Source organism: Triturus cristatus, chromosome 4_2 (genome assembly GCF_964204655.1).
Source record: "Triturus cristatus chromosome 4_2, aTriCri1.1, whole genome shotgun sequence".
NCBI classification, from domain to species: domain Eukaryota; kingdom Metazoa; phylum Chordata; class Amphibia; order Caudata; family Salamandridae; genus Triturus; species Triturus cristatus.
Window position 1 is genome coordinate 717,125,801 of NC_140586.1, and position 17,743 is coordinate 717,143,543.

The window sequence follows — 17,743 nt, forward strand, 5'->3', positions numbered from 1 at the left end:
ACAGGCTACGTGGAAACCTGTAACTAAACAAATGTATTCAAGCATATTTTATATTCTAATTGACTAAAAAAATAGACTGCGGGCTTATGTGGCACACTTTAAAAATTAGATAAGAACACGAAACAATGAAAAGACAGATGCCAATAGGACTTGGAAGAAAAAAGATACAACCCCGAAATAAAGTATACTGCAATCTAAACCGTGAATACCACCGTGCCTGAGCATTCATGAATCGCTGACTGTATTAAACAGACTGTTTTTGCTGGGTGTGGTAAACATTGCCTCCTCCAATCATGGTGAAACTGCTTTCCCTTGACTCCTCCTACACTCCCGCCTCCTGCCCCCTGAAGTGGTTCTGTGCTTTTAAACAAGAGCTTGTGCTTTAGTTCTGCACTATCCAGTCGTACCCTGTCAACAGAACACAGCTCCTGAATCCAGAATGGGCGATGCTTGCTTTGCTCTGCAAGAAACCTCGAGATTACAAAAAGATAAGGTGAAATTCTTTTTTTTTTTTTGCCTATAGGCTCAGTGGTTGTTGACAAGAACCCACCCCCTACGCAATCGTTACGTTACTCTTGGTCTGGCTTGTTATAGGGCAGATCTGCACAGGAAATGTTTTTGTGACCAAGTAGTCTAGTGATATTTGTGTAGCGTAGCGTGTCCGAGTGATATTTGTGTAGCGTATACGAAAGGAGGAGGATACATATAACGTAGAGTATGAAAAACAATAGTGCGGTGACATACGTTACGCAGAAGACGTGATGAGTTCTTTATCGCTCTGCTTCAGGGTAAGGTGGGAGGCGTGACGCGGCCGCTTTGATCTCACAGTTCCATGGGGACGGGGCTGCCGGACTAATGACCCGTGAAAGACTGCTGGCGGCCGTCTGCGCGCGTGCACGCTCGCGTGAACGCAAGCGCTAGGCCAGCCAGCAGCACTTTGAAAACTCATGTACAAAATGTCTCTCCGAGCAGCGCATGCACGCTGACTCAGCGAGACCTAAAAACGAGGAGAAATAAACATATTTCTCCTCGTTCTGCCTCCGTTATGCCTCCCCTGAGGTTAGCCGCCTCTCCCTCTCATTAATTTGACAAGAACTAAATGCCCACAGTAATGTTGCTCAGGTTGGTGGAATAAGGCTCAATATTTATGTCGTTGGCATTTTGATTATGACCCATGATGAACAAGGCTTCTGAGAGGATGTAACTCATACATTTTAGAAGCAGTGGGCTTTACAGATTTTCTTGATTTTGAGATTAGTATGCAGTTGAGTTCTCTCTGAATGTATCACTGGAGCAAGTGAAACATACAAAGAAGGTATTATAGTCCTCCTCTTTTCTCAATGTCTGTCTATTCAGACTTTGTCCAAAGCTCTTGGTCTGTCTTACAGTGGGATCTGGGTAGTATTATCGAGATAACTGCATTGCTGTTACAAGATCGTTTGGTAGGAGCATTAAGGATGGGTCTAAAATACATAGGCATGTTTTTACATATCACAGAAGCCAGAGTAAAAGTGATTTTGTGACCTATGCAGCAGGATGCCAGGAACAGGTGAGTGATTTCTGTGTCACACCCCAACACAAACACACCACACTAGAATCAAATCAACAAGGATGGGAAATATTTTATGGAGGATAGTCCACAGGCTAGTAACTTGTTACCAAGTGCCCTAATTGTATGGACACTCACTGCTGACCCCTAGTGTGATCTGCATTGAATGAGTTTGAAACGCTGCAAGGCGTACTCAATGTGAGCACGACCTATTCCAGAGTTGGTCCATAAAATCACATTAAAAAGCAATGTACTTGAACCACTCAATTACCTCATCATGACTGGGCCTATTCAAAAAAGAAAATTAGCATGTGAATAAATGTACTCTTCCATTTTGTAGCAGATTTGGTTCTTTGGGCTTTCACCATTTCTGAGTGTAAATATGTACTATAAGATGTATCTTGTATGTCTTCATCCTGACCCATATTTACGTGTATAAAGTTATTACATCTACAAGGCACCCAAAACAGTAATGCCTTTACTCCTCAGACCTTGAGTAAGTCCAGCACCACACAAGGCCAGCCACTGGTACTGCAACAAATAATGGACTTAAAACAGAACCTCATTGGAAATAATGTTAACATAAATTAATTTATTTTAATGCTTTGAAAATATATATCCATTTAAATCAATGTTAAACAGTCATATATAAATAAAAAAGAAATATTTTATGATAAAAATATTTTAATAACTTTTTTAATGTAAAAATATATTGAACTATTTTCTAAAAATACTTACATTAATTTAAATCATCCTGTACATAAATATTTGTCTTTTTTAAATCAGTAAGTGAATTCAAAGATTTTACTTTAGGTGGGATTTTTTAATAAATCTTTAAAATTGAATTTTGCATTTAATTCAATGTTAAAACTTTATATATAAAATAAAATAAAAATGACTGTTTGACAAAATAGGTAATACTAGCTAAGTAAAAAAAGTGTCTACCTTTATTTTTTAAAATATTTATATTTGTAATTTTTAACACATAATAGGTAAAGAAAATATTTCACTTTAGGTGGGATGTTTCCAATACAGTTTTAAAAATTATTTTTTAATGTAATATATTTAAATTAATACATATTTAATTCAAAATTAAGTTAACAATGTAAAGTTACTACAAGTAACTTTTCTTTTCACATGTGGGCCAAGTTCTCTGCCACCGGGGCAGAGATCTTCTGATGGTAACATTTTAAAAGCTACTTAAACTTTTTCAAAGAATTAATGGAATATTTGTTGTGTTAAATGTTACTGTAAATTATTTTTACATATTTATTTTAAATGTAGAACAAAATGAAAATGCTGCAGCAATATTAACATAATTTTGAAATAAATATTTAATTCATTTAAATATGCTAACTCAAATTTAAATTATTTTGTAATGTGTCAGTCAAACTACCATATGCTTGTCAGGCAGTCTCCTGACTGCCGTGATAGCGGGCGGCGCTCTGACCGACCGCTATCGTAATCATCCCCTAAGGTCTGAAAATCCTTTTAAACACCCAAATATTCCTGTTCAATGTTACCAGGACTAGCATGACTCAGTGTGGTCCTGGTACTTTACCTACATTTAGAGCCTTTGTTACTGTCAATGCGACCTCTAAGGAACGTCATTTGTGACTTCTTTCACATTGCGTGTCTAGTTGACAATATATTCTTAATTAGGATATTATCTTTCTTATACAGTTAACCAAAGTATTGTACTCATAAAGTACTTAATTTGTAAAAGAATGGGTGCCGGTGTTCAAAGCTGTGCTGCGGCAGTGCTGCTAAATATCAGCGCACTGAATACTGTAGAGTCTTCGATTCATCTCAGGCCTCTTTAGTCCACTACCAGCAGAGGTTGAAAGAGGCAGAATCTGAGGGTTATGTCGTGTCCGTACTTTTTTAATTTAACAAAAACAGTTCTGCATATTACTCAGTACTCTATTTTGGAATCACTTTTTTTTATCTTAAACATAAATCTTTTTGTGCACTTGGCGGAAGGCTATCTTATATATACCATGTGTAACTCTGTGCCTATTCACAGTGCTTTTGTCACAGGCTAGGACCTTCTAACACTAAAAACTCACAAGTCACTATTTTCCACTGCACTAACCAAAAAAAGTGCATCTCTTAATGATTAGTTTAACTTGCATTTATTTTTCATTTAAGGTGTGTGCTATTTTGTATGCAGTTACTTGAAGGTGAAAGACCAGCAAATTAGTTACCGAATATTGTGTTCTTTTTATCCATGACTTTGACCCCGCCCCCAAGCTCATGGACCCCAACCCCATTGGACTCAGGATCACAGTTCCCATACTTTTTTAATGCACTTCGACCACTGACTACTAGTCCCTTGCTCCGCCTTTTTCTCAGCCTTGTCATCCCTGCTTCCGCCCTCGGTGCCGGTTTTTCCATCTATGTGTTCCCCCTTTTTTCCCGTTTGTGTTTTTTGCCCCTCTCTTGGTCCCGGTCAACATCTTATGAGGAAAAATAAGTGCAGTCCCCAAAAATGACACTGGGCCTCACTCGCAACCACCGGCTATAATTAAGCACTGCACTCATGTACATTTTGGAGAGGCCATCATTACTTTACCAGATGACTAACCCGGAACTGAGGAATGCGCAAACAAACACGTGTTTAGAGTATTTGGGCTCTTTAATTTGAGCAGGATTTATGAAAAAAGTACTAATTTGTCCATTCGTTTCGCATACCTTTGGCATTTCATGACAGCAAAGAAAACATGCACATTAAACGCTAAATGCGCCTTTTTGTTTCTCGAAAGCATCACAGCGACAGCCGCCAGCATCGGTGCCGCAGGCATTCCACAAGCGGGTCTCGTGACAATGGTCATCGTGCTCACTTCCGTCGGGCTGCCCACTGATGACATCACCCTGATCATTGCCGTTGATTGGGCACTGTAAGTAAATTGAGCATCTTTAGAACTATCTGTGCTTTTGTGTAGGAAATACTTGAAAACGTTTTCTTGTGAAGATATAGTATTTTTATGGAATTGTTAATTTGTGAGATGTACGAGACTTAAAGGATAGGGGAGGTTAGACATCGACTGTAACACGAACCTTGGACAAGAAGTATCACTTGTAGTTGGAGAACACAGATTTCACAATAGGCAATAATGGGTTAACTGTTGGTCCAGCAACCAGTACCCAGTGTCTATTTAAATAAACTGTTTTAAAATGTCTTAAAATCTCATCTATTGTGCTGAGTTGCCACGAGGGGGTGTAGAGGTCATTTGTGGTCTGAAATGTAATATACGTCCTCTTACGTTCCCCACACTCTCTGTCTCGCCCTCATATCGCACACTTCAGTTGCATCCCTTCCAACTCGTTTGAAACGTATAGTTTCCACAGATTGCTCTGCGTTAGTCCCCAAAGTTAAACTACATTCTGGAGACAAGAGGAGGTTTCTTTACCAGCTGCAGAGGGGTTGGAAATCTCTTCCTTACGAAGGTCATCTAATAAATACACTGAGTACGCTACTTATCCAACTCAAGATCTGCTTGTATCCATTGTATGGGACATCACTGTATATCAGGATATGCATGGACTGACTACTTCTCTGCATTTGCTAATGTACTTGTATGGAAGCATCAAAATGTCGGATTACCTGGCATTTTTACGATTCTGCTGAATTTAAAATCCTGCATTAATTTTCAGCAGTGACTACCACAAGCTGAAGTTTGATGGAAAATTGACTCGTAAAGATGCACAATTCACCGTCAGTAACAATGCTCCTGTCCGTTATTCCCCACCTAGACTCGCACAGGGATCAATCATGCAATAACACTTTGGGGTTTGCAGGCTGTTAGGGCAGGATTCACCAGAAATAGATAAATAGAGACGGTTAGTAAAGATCTCTGGTTAGTTGCAATTATTCATTCATTCATGTATTAGTATTGTACTAGAAGTGTGTAGAAAATCCTCATTCACTTTCCATGAAATGTTGGATAAAACATTTGCTCGTTAAATTTTATTTGTTCAGTTTTTCACCTTGGGTTACTGTACAAGTGAGGATAAAGTCTTTGACAGGAAAGGGCACTGCAGAAGTACCGAGTGATTTAGGTAGTGCAATGTCCATTTATTTTTAACAATGTAAATGAAATCACATTGGCTTAATCTGTATTTCATTTTTGTCCCTATATTGAGGACATGGTACAGATACATTGTGATGGCTGTACATCTAGTTGAAGGGATACTATGGAAAGCATGGGATCTATCTATACATAAAGGGCGGGTACTGGCTGGAGTTTAGTGGCATTGAACATTGCATTGGAATATATGATGATAATCAAATGAAATGCATTATTTTGCAGAGATCGATTTAGAACCATGATCAATGTGTTGGGAGACGCCTTGGCAGCTGGTATCATGGCCCACGTCTGCAGAAAGGACTTTGAAAAGCAGAACGACGAGGTAAGATGATGCCTGTTAACAAGTGTGAGAGTTTTACCTTAAAACAGATTCATATTTCATAGAGTACTAATTAATATTGAAGCAGACGATCTTAATAGACAAATAACTTTATAAGTATTGGCTTCAGATTATCTAAAGGCATTGATAGGTTACTATACTATCGACAACAATTAGAAACTTTACCTTAATTTTTCCTTTCTTATCAGATTATAAACATGTAAACATTTACAATACATTTTATGGTATTCTTCTATACCCAGAACTACCTCTGACTGTGAGGGTGGTTTTGGGAAACCGAACCGTCTCGGAAACTACAAGTGCTGCAGGCTACAGAAATCTGATTGAGCAATTAATTTTGCAGTTGCCATTTTCTTTAACAGTTTACATGGGTTGAGTGGTTTAAACTTGTATCCAATTCCCTCTAATAGCATTGTACATACTGTGTATGGGACTACTTGTTACATTCATGAGAGTGCTGTAGTAAAACCAACCAATAGGTAACATCAAATCGACGCTAATTATTAGTGTCACAAAGAGCATGGCACTACTCTCAGTCAAGGTTAAAGCCACAAAACTCTTGAAGCCCTGCGGTGCATGTAAGGATATAAGGACCAGATGTATGGAGCGTCAGCCGCGGCCCGTGCAGGTAATAGCGGTGGGGGGTGGGAGGGGGGGGGGGGTTGCGGGGGATTTCGACAAGCAACGACAAGGAAAAATCTTTTTTTTTTTACATTTTCTTTCATCACCCGTCAAAATCACACCCCCCCCCCCCCCTCCCCGGCCCCACCACTCTTACCTGCACGGGCTGCGACTGTGTTGAGCATTTTTACATTTGCAACGGTCCGATTTGCAGAATCGGGCCGTTTGCAAGCGCAAAAAGCCATTTTTGTATGTACCAATCCCAACTTGCGATTCGGTATCCTGTTACCGAATCGAAATTTAGGTTTGCGATTCAGTACTTGAAAGGGGAGTGTTTAGGGCATCCCTTCCCATGTTTTGCAAACGAAATGCAGTTGCAAAACATTCACATTTCATCACCAACTTCAAGTTGGTGGTAACCCATTCGGAAAAGGGAAGGGGATCCCTAAGGGACCCCTTCCTCTCTGAGAACGGTTGGAATTTTTTTTTTTAAGAGCAAGCAGTGGCCCTATGGACCAGTGCCTACTCTTAAAAATTGAAAAGAAAACCTTTTATTTTTATTTTGGAAACAGATCCTGATTTCCTTTAAGGAAAACCGGTTGCATTAAAAAAAAAAGATTGCTTTATTGAAAAGCAGTCACAGACATGGTGGTCTGCTAACCCTAGCAGGCCACCATCCCTGTAATTTTTGCGAAACCCAATGGGTCGCAAACCGATTCCTACCTCATTAATATTAATGAAGTAGGTCTATTTGTGACCCACTGGGAATTGCAAAATGTGTAAAACACACATTTGTAATTGCTGTTTGTGATTACCAAATAGCGAATTGCAAAAATTTGCTATTTGGTAATTGCAAACACTTACCTTCATACATCTGGCCCCAAATCTTTTCTAGCAACATCACAAAATATAATGATGGGTGGAGTGTTGAAACATTTCGAACACTAACCCCAGTCTCAGATCTGTATTTAGTCCATCATTATTTTGCTCACCACGTCACCCCAGTTCGGACCCAGCCTTATGCAAATCAGTCTTGACCCTACTGTCAAACTGCCAAGCCAGGTCCTTTCTGGACCGTAAGCAAGCATCCTGGGACCCGTTTTGAGGTATCACACCTCATCAGCCAGGCTAGTTTGAATCCAGTGGCACAGCAAGCAAGGGCCCCATGTCTAGGCATACCCTTAGTCACTTAGGATGCATACATCAACATCACAAAATAAAATGATGGATGGAGTGTTGAAACTTTTCAAAAACTCACCCCCAGTCATAGATCTGGGTTTAATCATCATTATTTTGCTCTCCACATCACCCCAGTTTGGACCCAGCCATATGGAAATCAGTCTTGACCCTGCTCCCCATGAGAACAGTCCAGCCCAAACTGCCAAGCCCGGTCATCTCTGGACCGGACACAAGCTTCCTGGGACCAGTTACGGGGTATCACCCCTCATTAGCCAGGATAGCTTGTATTCAGTGGTGCAGCAAGCAAGGGACCCACATCTGGGCATACCCATAACCACTAAGGGCGCACATAGCAACATCACAAAATAAAATGTTGGATGGAGTGTTGAAACTTTTCAAACACTCGCCCCCAATCACAGATCTGGGTTTAGTCCATCGTTATTTTGCTCACCACAACACCCCAGTTTGGACCTAGCCTAAATCTTTTCTGCCATGTCTTTTCCTGAATATGTGATTATTGTGGACCTGGATAGTTAGTGTTTTCCCTCTGGGCAAGTTCAGCTTGCCAATCAGGTCCTAAGTGCATGTGCATTTCCCTAAAAACATGCAGTCTCTTTTGACTCTATAGTTGGCATATTTGACATTTGTGCAGGTCAGTTATCAGGTGCATAAGCCGTACAAGCTGCTTTTATTTTATTTTTGTCATTTTGAATAGCACAGACATGTCCCAATGGGATCAGAGCACTTTACAACAGTAGCAGGGCACACAGGTTGCAGCGAGTTACAATTAAAGTAATGAAACTCAGACATTTGCATTGGTAGATGTGACTAAGGACAATTGCAGCTGTTGGTCCAAGGCAGTACACATTTCAAGCATCAATTAAGATGGTGGGGTCACATAACAAAGGTAGTTCATATCCTGGTGGAGAGAGTACTTAAGTATGGTTGAGGATGATTAACCAAGGTGTCTGTCAAATAGGAGGAACTTAAAGTCCATTTTGAAGGTGACCAGGCAGGTGGTTAGGTGGAGGGAGGAAGGTAGCGAGTTCCATATTCCTATGGCACTAGCAGAGAATGACTGGCTTATGTACCATTCGTGACTGAAGGTGGGGGGTTCCAGGAGCAGGGATTGGACATTTCTAGAACCCCTATGTGCCCTTGAGATTTTCAGTTTCTTGTTTAGAGACAATGGTGAAGAGGAATGGAGCCCTTTATGGGTAAGGCAGGCCGTTTTAAATTGGGCCCACGGTTCAATGGGAAGCCATTGGAAGGTTATTTTTTTTTTTGTATTTATAAAATGTTTTTGAGTTACATCGTAGGTATATTGATGGTGCAAATAAGATGATAGCATATATTGCAATATGCAGTATAATAATAATAAACAAACCAACAAACAGTATGAGGCTACATTTTGCATTAGTACAGTTGTCAACAAAGGTCACTTTTCTAGTTACCCAGATTCCACATATCAGATTTACATATACAGCATTATGACTCTTCATTATCGAGTGACGTGTCCTGTGCGGTGGATCGTAAGTATTGTAGTAGCGGTTGCCAGATATCTTTCGTTCTTGATGAAGCAGGTAGTTCTTCGGCATATAGTACAAGGTTTTCCCTTCAATAAGTTAAATCCTTCAGCCAGTGTTCAGGGGATGGGGCAGCCGTGCTTTCCCATTTTATCACTACCCTCCTTTTTGCTAGCAGCAAGGCTATCCATACAAATTTACCTATTCCTCCCTCAAGGATGGTGCAAGGCTGAGCAGACATTGATACGGTGTGCATTCTAGTGTAATATTAGTCATAGCGTTTAGCTTGCGTATCACCTCAATCCAGTAGTTTGCTACCCGTCTGCACTCCCAGGCTAGATGCCAGAAGTCTGCTCCCACCATCCCGCACCTTTTACATGCATCGTTATCTCTGAGACTATGTTTGAACAGTTTCTGTGGCGTGTGATATGCTTGTTGAAGGTATTTGAAAGGGATTATTTGTAGATTTCCGTTTGGTGTGAGTGCACTTGTTAGTTGACAACAGTGTTCCCACTCTTTTTGCGTCATCTGCGTGTCCAGTCTCGTGTTCCATTGATCCATGCTCTTGTTACGGATTGTGCTTTTCTCCTCCCTAGCTGACCGATATAGTTTAGTGATTAGTTTATGTCTAGTTGGGCTGATCAGCAAGATCTGGAGAGTCAGTGACACCGATGGTTCGGCAGGGAATGTGTTATAGTGTGTCTGTAGTGCTTTTTTTAGTCTATGGAAGTTAAACACAAATAGCGGTGTTCTATTCTGCACATATCTTAAGTCTTTTTCCGTGATAAAATATCCATTGATATATAGATCTTGCATCTTGTCTATCCCAGCCCGCGTTAATGTGAGCATGGCTCCCGGTTCCTGTGTCACTGACAGGTCTGCATGATGCGCAATTGGTAACAGGGGAGCATATAGTGGTGGTTTCGAAGTTATATGGCCTAGCGCCTGCCATGCCGCTATAATTGTGTCTAGTGAGTTTATTTCATTTTTGGACGTGCCCCTTTTGATGTGTGTCAGTATTGATCGTAAGGGGCCGGGGTGTGCATCACCATCCTCAACCACAACGTGTGGTATGAAGTTGTGAGTGTTATACTAATAATGTGCGTACTGCGCTTGGGCACAAAGGTAGTATAAATGCTGACAGGGCGATGTGCAAATCTCAATGCCGCCGCTCGATGTCGCTGCGGTATAATGCAGGCAAGAGGTTCCATAGTCAGGGTTCTGAGGAGGGGTGACAGGGGGCATCCCTGTCTGGTTCCTCTGCCTATCTTAATGGGGTCCGATGTGTGCCCCTCCGCCCAAATTTGTGCTGTAGGGTCCGTATATAACAGTTGCACCCAGTTAATAAATATGGGAGGGAATCCCATTCTCTGAAGTATATGGAGTAAGTAACTCCATTCTATAGAAGCTAAAGCTTTGGCCGCGTCTAGCATCACATCCACAGCTTGTAGGTTAGAATCTAATATGTGAAACATGGCAAACAGCGCTCTGAGATTATATGATGTTGATCTGTCTGGAATGAAACCGGATTGGTCCAGAAGGACCAATTTCGGCCTCAGGGGTTGACGTCTCGTGGCCAGAATTTTTGCTAGTATTTTCACGTCTATGTTGATAAGTGACAGCGGTCGGTAGGATTTGCAGCGGGTGGGTGGTTTGTATTTTTTCAGCAGAACAATTATCAACGCTTCTCTGAGCGTTGGCGGCAGTTTGCCTATCTCTTAGGCTTCATCATACATTTCTAATAAATAAGGAATTAATTAATCTGCAAATTCTTTGTAGAATTCACTAGTTAAGCCATCCAGACCTGGTGCTTTCTTGTTCGGGAGCGGGCGGATTGCTTCCCGGACATCAGTCTCAGTAATTGGTTGACTTAGATATTCTCTTTGTCCATCTGATAGCCACGCAATGGCAACATCAGATAAATAGTTGTCTATTTCCGAGCTACTGGCCCCACCTTTTGATGTGTATAGTTCCTTGTATGTGTGTCTAAATTGCATTATGATATCTTGTGTTGTATAATGATCCCCTCCTGTCTCGTACGTTATCTTGGTGATTGTCTCTTTTTCTATACAGGCTTTGATTTTAGTTGCCAGTTTGTGGCCAGGTCTGCCTCCCTCCCCATATGCACGTGGTATATATCTTTTTGACATATATCGGATCTCTTCGTTTGTGAGTTCATTGTATTCAATTATTGATTCTTTAATTTCTGCCAGCATCTGCGTACATGGTTGTCGCTCATATGTTCTCTCAAGGTTGGTTAGTGTGTTTTGCACATTGTATAGCTGAGGAGCTGGCCTAACGGCTAGGGCGCTCAACCTCGGACCTGGGGAACTGGTTTAGAGTCTCGGTAATGACGCTGAACATCCTGTGATTCTGGGCAAATCACTTAATCTCGCCGTGCCTAACAAAAAAATGAATGTGTGTCCTCATGTAACGTAACTGGTGCTATGTAAAGCGCTCTGATAACTGATTGGATTCGGGTCAAGTTCACGCTATATAAAACACTCCAAAAAAAAAAAAAAAAAAAAGATGTCCTTTAATATTCCTGCTGTTGTGCCAATGCACTTTCCTCTTATCGTAACTTTGAAGGCCTCCCTCAATATATTGCTGTGCTATCAACAAAGCCCTTGTTGTGCTCAAAGTATTGTGTGATTTCCTCTCTTATCGTGGACACATATAGTGGGTATAGAAGCGCATGAGAGCGAAAACGCGATGTGAATTGTCGATGTATATGTTGTGGGATGTGCAGTTGGACCTTAATGGGGCTATGATCTGATAGTGTTTTGGGTTGCGCCTCGATTTTAGAAACCCAAGAATTCGCTTCCTCACTAAGTAACCAGTAGTCTGTTCTTGACAAACTACCATGTGCCATGGTTGAGTGGGTGCCCTCTAAGCTTTCTGCATTGCGTGAACATAATCCGTCTACTAGGCCCAGCTCAGTCATTCCCTCATTGATAACTCGAGCTGCTTTGGGTGATTGCCCAGCCCTCCTGCTTGATTTGTCCCTGCTAGGGTACAGGTGGGTATTGAGGTCTCCTCCCCATAATATCTCCGCATTGGGCCAGTCTTTCAATATAGTGAAGATGTTCTTGAATAGATCCGGGTCGTCTGTGTTTCCGGCCATAAACATTCCCAATAGGGATCAATTTACCAGCTAGCTTACTGTGTGTGATTGCATATCGGCCGTTCACATCTATGTGACTTTTAATCATGGAATAAGGGAGATTCTTTTTCAATAATGTGAGCACTCTAGCGTATGACAAATATGAGGATGCTAATCTGTACCCAGCCCATTGTGCGCCTATTCTGGTCTTGGATTGTTTTGTCAAGTGCATCTCCTATATCATGGCTATCCTAATATCGTGCTGATCTAAGTATGCTACCATTTGTCTTATTTTTTTGGGTGAGTTCAATCCCCGAACATTCCACATCAGGCAGTTTATTAATTCACTATCTAGTTGTGCCATGTATTCACATTTTGTGGTCTGTGTGATGTCATTGATATTGGAGACACATGCACTGTACCTTTAACGATCTTTAAGTTGTGTGTAGCCGCATACAACCACTCCCCCTTCCCCGTCCTCCCAGTTCCACCTCCCACCCACTTTAGCAGACCCCAACTTGCTAAAGCCATCCCATGTCTCTGAACATAGTACCCAAATGCAACAAGAAGAACCATATATAACTATGGGGAGCACCCGTTGGGGGAACGCTGGAGCACAAATAACCTCCCAGTTGTAAAGGGAGGTGGCCGATCCTTTATAATGGGCTTACCCAACCTGTTATCAATGCATATTATATAGGTACAGTTAATAACATTGGGTTGAACAGTAAAGTTATATTTTATCCGAATAGTTCATGTCCATTTACTCCATTCTTCTCTTCAGAAGGGCAGTAGACTGTGACACCAGGGTAAAGGTCAGTCTTTCTTACAGACGGTTTATTCATTTGCCGCATTTTGTGTAGCTTCTTCATGACTTGACTTGAGTGTCTTGGCATAGTCCATTGCAGCTTTTGGTGTGGTGAACATGCTTGCTTTCCCCTCTACTTTGATGCGCAGGGTAGAGCATGGCATAAGGCACTTTTTCGGCCAATAAGACTTTCTTGACCGCTTGGTAGACTTTCCTGGTTGCTTGGACTGTTGCGGTAAAGTCTGGTCAGAAGGCCGGATTGTTTCCTTTGTGGTTTATAGTTCCCTTATCTCTTGCCATGCGAAGTACAGCGACCCGGCCTCTGTAATTCAACAGCCGTGAGATTATGGGGCGGGGAGGGCCCGGGGGGGGACGAGTAGTAAGAGAGCGGTGCGCCTGCTTCACGATTAGCACTGGTGATAGCTGTTCCGCACCGAAAATCTCTTTTAGAAGCTCTTCAATATAGGTCTCCAGGCGACCAGTGTTTGTGGATTCTGGCAGTCCTGTTATCCTCAGGTTATTCGCCTAGTTCTGGCCTCCAGGTCTTCGTTTTTGGTGTTCTTCTTTATTAGTCCACACGTGTGTCGGTGGTTTGCAACACAGTTGCCACGCCCCCACCAATGTTGCAGCTACCCAGCAGGGGACCACCGTTTATATCAGCGTCGTGGGTCTTAAAATGGGCCTGGGCTTGGCCGCAGTCTCCGGGGCCCCGGTTCCAGCGCTAGCAGGTCAGGCCTCCCGCTGTGTACCTCGGTCTTGACCCAGCAATCACCCGGGTTGCCTCAATCTCGCAGTTTTCACCTCTGGCAGCAGCTACCAGGCCCAGGATGTCGCCTCGCTCTGCCGGCAGGAGTGTTTCCGCCCACGCCGTCCTCCAGGCGGTCTGGGATAAAGGACGTCATTCAGCCGGTATTCCGCCCTCCGGCCGGTTGTGTGCAGCGCACTCACCAGCCGCTATGGGAATCAGGATTGCGACAGCAGCGGCACCGGTCCTTGTCTTCGGTCACAGGTCATGTAATTCACGGCAGTTTACTTTCTGCGAGTCGGCAGTCAGCGGGTCTGTCGGGCCGCCATGTTGTCGTCACGGGCCTTTGTGTTCACTGCTTATTACTCGCCTCGCAGGCCAGTCTGGTGTTGTATTTTCATTCCTACACCCCGTTTCCTGCATCCACTGCCCTTCCCCGTTTCTTTCGGCAATAGATTATGTTGGGATATGCAGGATCTTACGAGGATTGCAGGATCGGCCGGCGGAGCTGCTCTATAGCGCAGCCATCTTGCCGTACGCCCTCTAGCGCCCCCCAATCTATTGGAAGGTTAGTTGGGCAGGGGAAATGTGGTCAAATTTCGAGACTTAAAACGGAGCACGCTGCGGCATGTAGTATTGTTCTCAGTGTGCCTAGGTGAAGTTTATGCATGCCTGAGAGAAGGGCAATTCCATGATATAGTGTGGAGAGAACGACAGAGTGCACCACTGTTTTGAGGTCTTGTTCTGGGATCAATTATCTGATGCACCAAAGCTGCCTAAGTTGTTGTCATGTGCTTTTGGCCGTGGCTGCAATGTTGTGTGGAGATTGATATGACTGTCAAGGGTGATAGCAAGTGATCTAGCAAGTACTCTGGACAGTGGCAGGGCAGCAACCCATGGCTGTAAAGTTGGCCATCCTGTAGTTAGTTCGAGTTTTAGATGGTAGTAAACATCCAGTTCTGAATCTTTAGGATCATGTTTGAAAGGAAGTCAGTGTTTCAGGGGATGAGAATTTCATGTATATTTGACTGGTGATGTAGAGGTGGAAGAGAATCCCAGAATTTCTGAGTTCTAGGTAGAGGTTAAAGAGGGGTGGGGAGAGGATCGAGCTTTAATTTACACTGACTGGTCTCAAGAGTGAGTTGCCCATTTCACAATTTGGGAACGGTTAAGTATGAGAAGAACCAGTTGAGAACTGTGCCTCTACATCCCATGCGTTATTCAAGAGTGCAGAGGAGGTCCAGATGTTTGACAGTGACAAATACAGTGGACAAGTTCAGGAGGACCATGAGGCAGGAGTTACTGGAGACGCGGATTCTAAGGGAGTCATCGACTATTTGGAGGATTGCAGTTTCTGTACTGTGATCCTGGCGGAAACCTAACTGGGGACTGTTAGGAGGTTGTTTGAACCGAGGGGAGTATGGCTACCTCATGGCAGTTGCTCATGTTCTCTGGATTGAGAGATTGTTTTTTAAAGAGAGGAGAGACTTGATCCACTTTCAGTTTTTCTGGAAATAGGCCCTATTGGAGAGAGGAGTTGACCATGTTGGTCCATATGGTGAGTAGGTGTGTGGCAAGAGATTTGCCAATAGAACCAGGAATGGCATCCTGAAGGTGATTCGAGGGTTTCACTTTGGAAATTGTTTGCTGAAATTGGGGAGAAAGAAGACCACGAATGCAGCACCTAGCATGATAGAATCTCCATGTCTGGGAATTCGCTGGAGGGTAGCGAGATATGAATGTTTCTTAGAAATCCACTAAGGTGTTGCAGCGAGCCACTGGGACCTGAAGTGGTGGAGGGTTTTGTAGTCTGTGCGATAACCTTGAACAGGTACTTTGGTCCGTTCTTTGCAAAAGTCACAAGTGCTCTGATATGGGAAGATTGTGCTCTGAGCATTCGGTCTTTGTATTGTTTTTGCGGTTTGCAAAGCTAATTCATACTCAGGTGAGAGGTTTCTAGTCTCCCTTCTTTCTCACATTTTCTGATAAGCTGTCAATCTTCATAAAGTTCTTTAGAGAACCAAAGCCTAGAGGGTTTTTGTCTGGATAATTTGCATTTTAGGGGTGCATTTTTGTTGATAAGGGATTAGATGCAGGAAGTGTACTTGTTGGTGGCCTCATTATCAAGGTGAGGTGTAATTGAAATTACGGTAGGAAGGGACATGATGGGCATGGCTTCTGTGTCAAGGTTGGGTGTGTCCCTGAACCATATTTTCTATTTCTTCGATCGCCCGTATGTTTTCATATACAAGCTGGATAGGGAGAGTGGGATCTGCAGATGGTTGGACAAGTCAACTGGTATGGGGTGTGTTGGACTTGGCCCTTTTTGCAGGGTCATCCCTGAACTTTTTGCCTTCCGTCTGTATCATGTTTTCTGACCTGTTGTTGGCTGTTTTTTTGACTCTGGGCACTTTACCACTGCTGATCAGTGCTAAAGTGCATATGCTCTCTATTGTAAATTTATGTATTGATTAGTGACTCCATGATTGGAATATTTGATTTACTTGTCAGACCGTAGTACAGTGAACCATGTGGTGCCCGGGGCCTGTAAATCAAATTCTGCTGGTGGGCTTGCAGCACTGGTTGTGCCACCCACAGAAACAGCCTTTAAAATGTGTCTCAGGCCTGCCATTGCAGAGCCTGTGTGCAGTCTAGTACTGCCATGTCGACTTGGTAAGTGCACCCACTTGCCAGTCCCCAAACCTTCCCTTTTCTTCATATCAGATATCCCTAAGGTAGGCCAAGGCTGGTGTGTGTGGCATGTCCTAATTGTAAATTACAGCCATTTTCGTTTTCACTATTGCAAGGCTACCAGTCCCCATAGGCCAGAATGGGCAGTTTGATTATAACATTTTATAATCCTAACTGACCCAGGGAACATGGTGGAAATTCGAGTTTAGTATGCCTGAATTCAGAATGATGAAATACATCTTTCAGTAAAATTGGTTGCAACAGTCTGTGTTTGAAAATACCATTTTTAGAAAGTAGGTATTTTCTTACCTAACCATCCAGCCTGCCTTTGGTAGCTTGTGTATTGTGTGTCTGGTTTTGTGAGTGACAGGGGCTGGGGGATTCCATGAGACAGGGTGAGTCAGCACAGGGCTGAATAGACCTATCTTCCACAATGCTGGCTCCACCTCCTGTGGTGCGTCTGATGTCCCTGTCCCACACTGTCAAAGGAAAGAAGGAGCCCTGTAAACAAAGTGTTCCAGGACTGCACAGAACTGGTTTGGACTAGGTACAGGCCCCTCTGCCTCCAGAGGACAAAGGATTTAATAGTATAAATATGGAGACCCAGACTCCAAGACTTTAGATCACTTCTATAACAACAAGACAAACCTCTGCCAAGGAGAAGAACCCAGGAAGTTGTAGGAGTTGGACTGCCCCCCTGCCAGTGTGCTATGTTGCTGGGTTGGCCTACAGTGGTGTCTTCAGTGCCAAGGAGAGGAGAAGGAACTTTCAAAGAACTTTCATCATCTTGCAGAATATTACTCCAAGGGCTTGAACTTGTGCTTGCCTCCTGCTGAAGTCTCAAGGACTAAAGACTTCACCACCAGCTCCCCTCTGAATTTCCTTGCTAGGAATTCTGTCTGCAGAAACCTGCGTTTCGCTGGGAGCTGGAAGTGCGTCTCAACGAGAAGAAGCGTGTCTCAGTCGCAGCTGTTGCCATCGCATTGCCGGAGAAGCGTGTCGCTGCCGCAAAGGTCGCCGCTGCATCACCAGAGAAGCGTGCCTTCGTCAAAGCTGTTACCCGACGCATCACCGGAGAAGCGTGTCACTG

General features: G+C 43.1%; 1 protein-coding gene across 2 annotated transcripts in view; it reads left to right on the forward strand.

Moving 5' to 3' along the window:
* The window catches only part of SLC1A7 (solute carrier family 1 member 7), a 632,908-nt gene that overhangs the window by 588,245 nt on the left and 26,920 nt on the right, over positions 1 to 17,743 (forward strand). For both annotated transcript variants that reach the window (XM_085600158.1, XM_085600159.1), the window contains exons 9-10: positions 4,315 to 4,449; positions 5,863 to 5,962. In XM_085600158.1, coding sequence (XP_085456284.1) covers positions 4,315 to 4,449; positions 5,863 to 5,962 — 235 coding nt within the window. The remainder of the gene's footprint in view (positions 1 to 4,314; positions 4,450 to 5,862; positions 5,963 to 17,743) is intronic.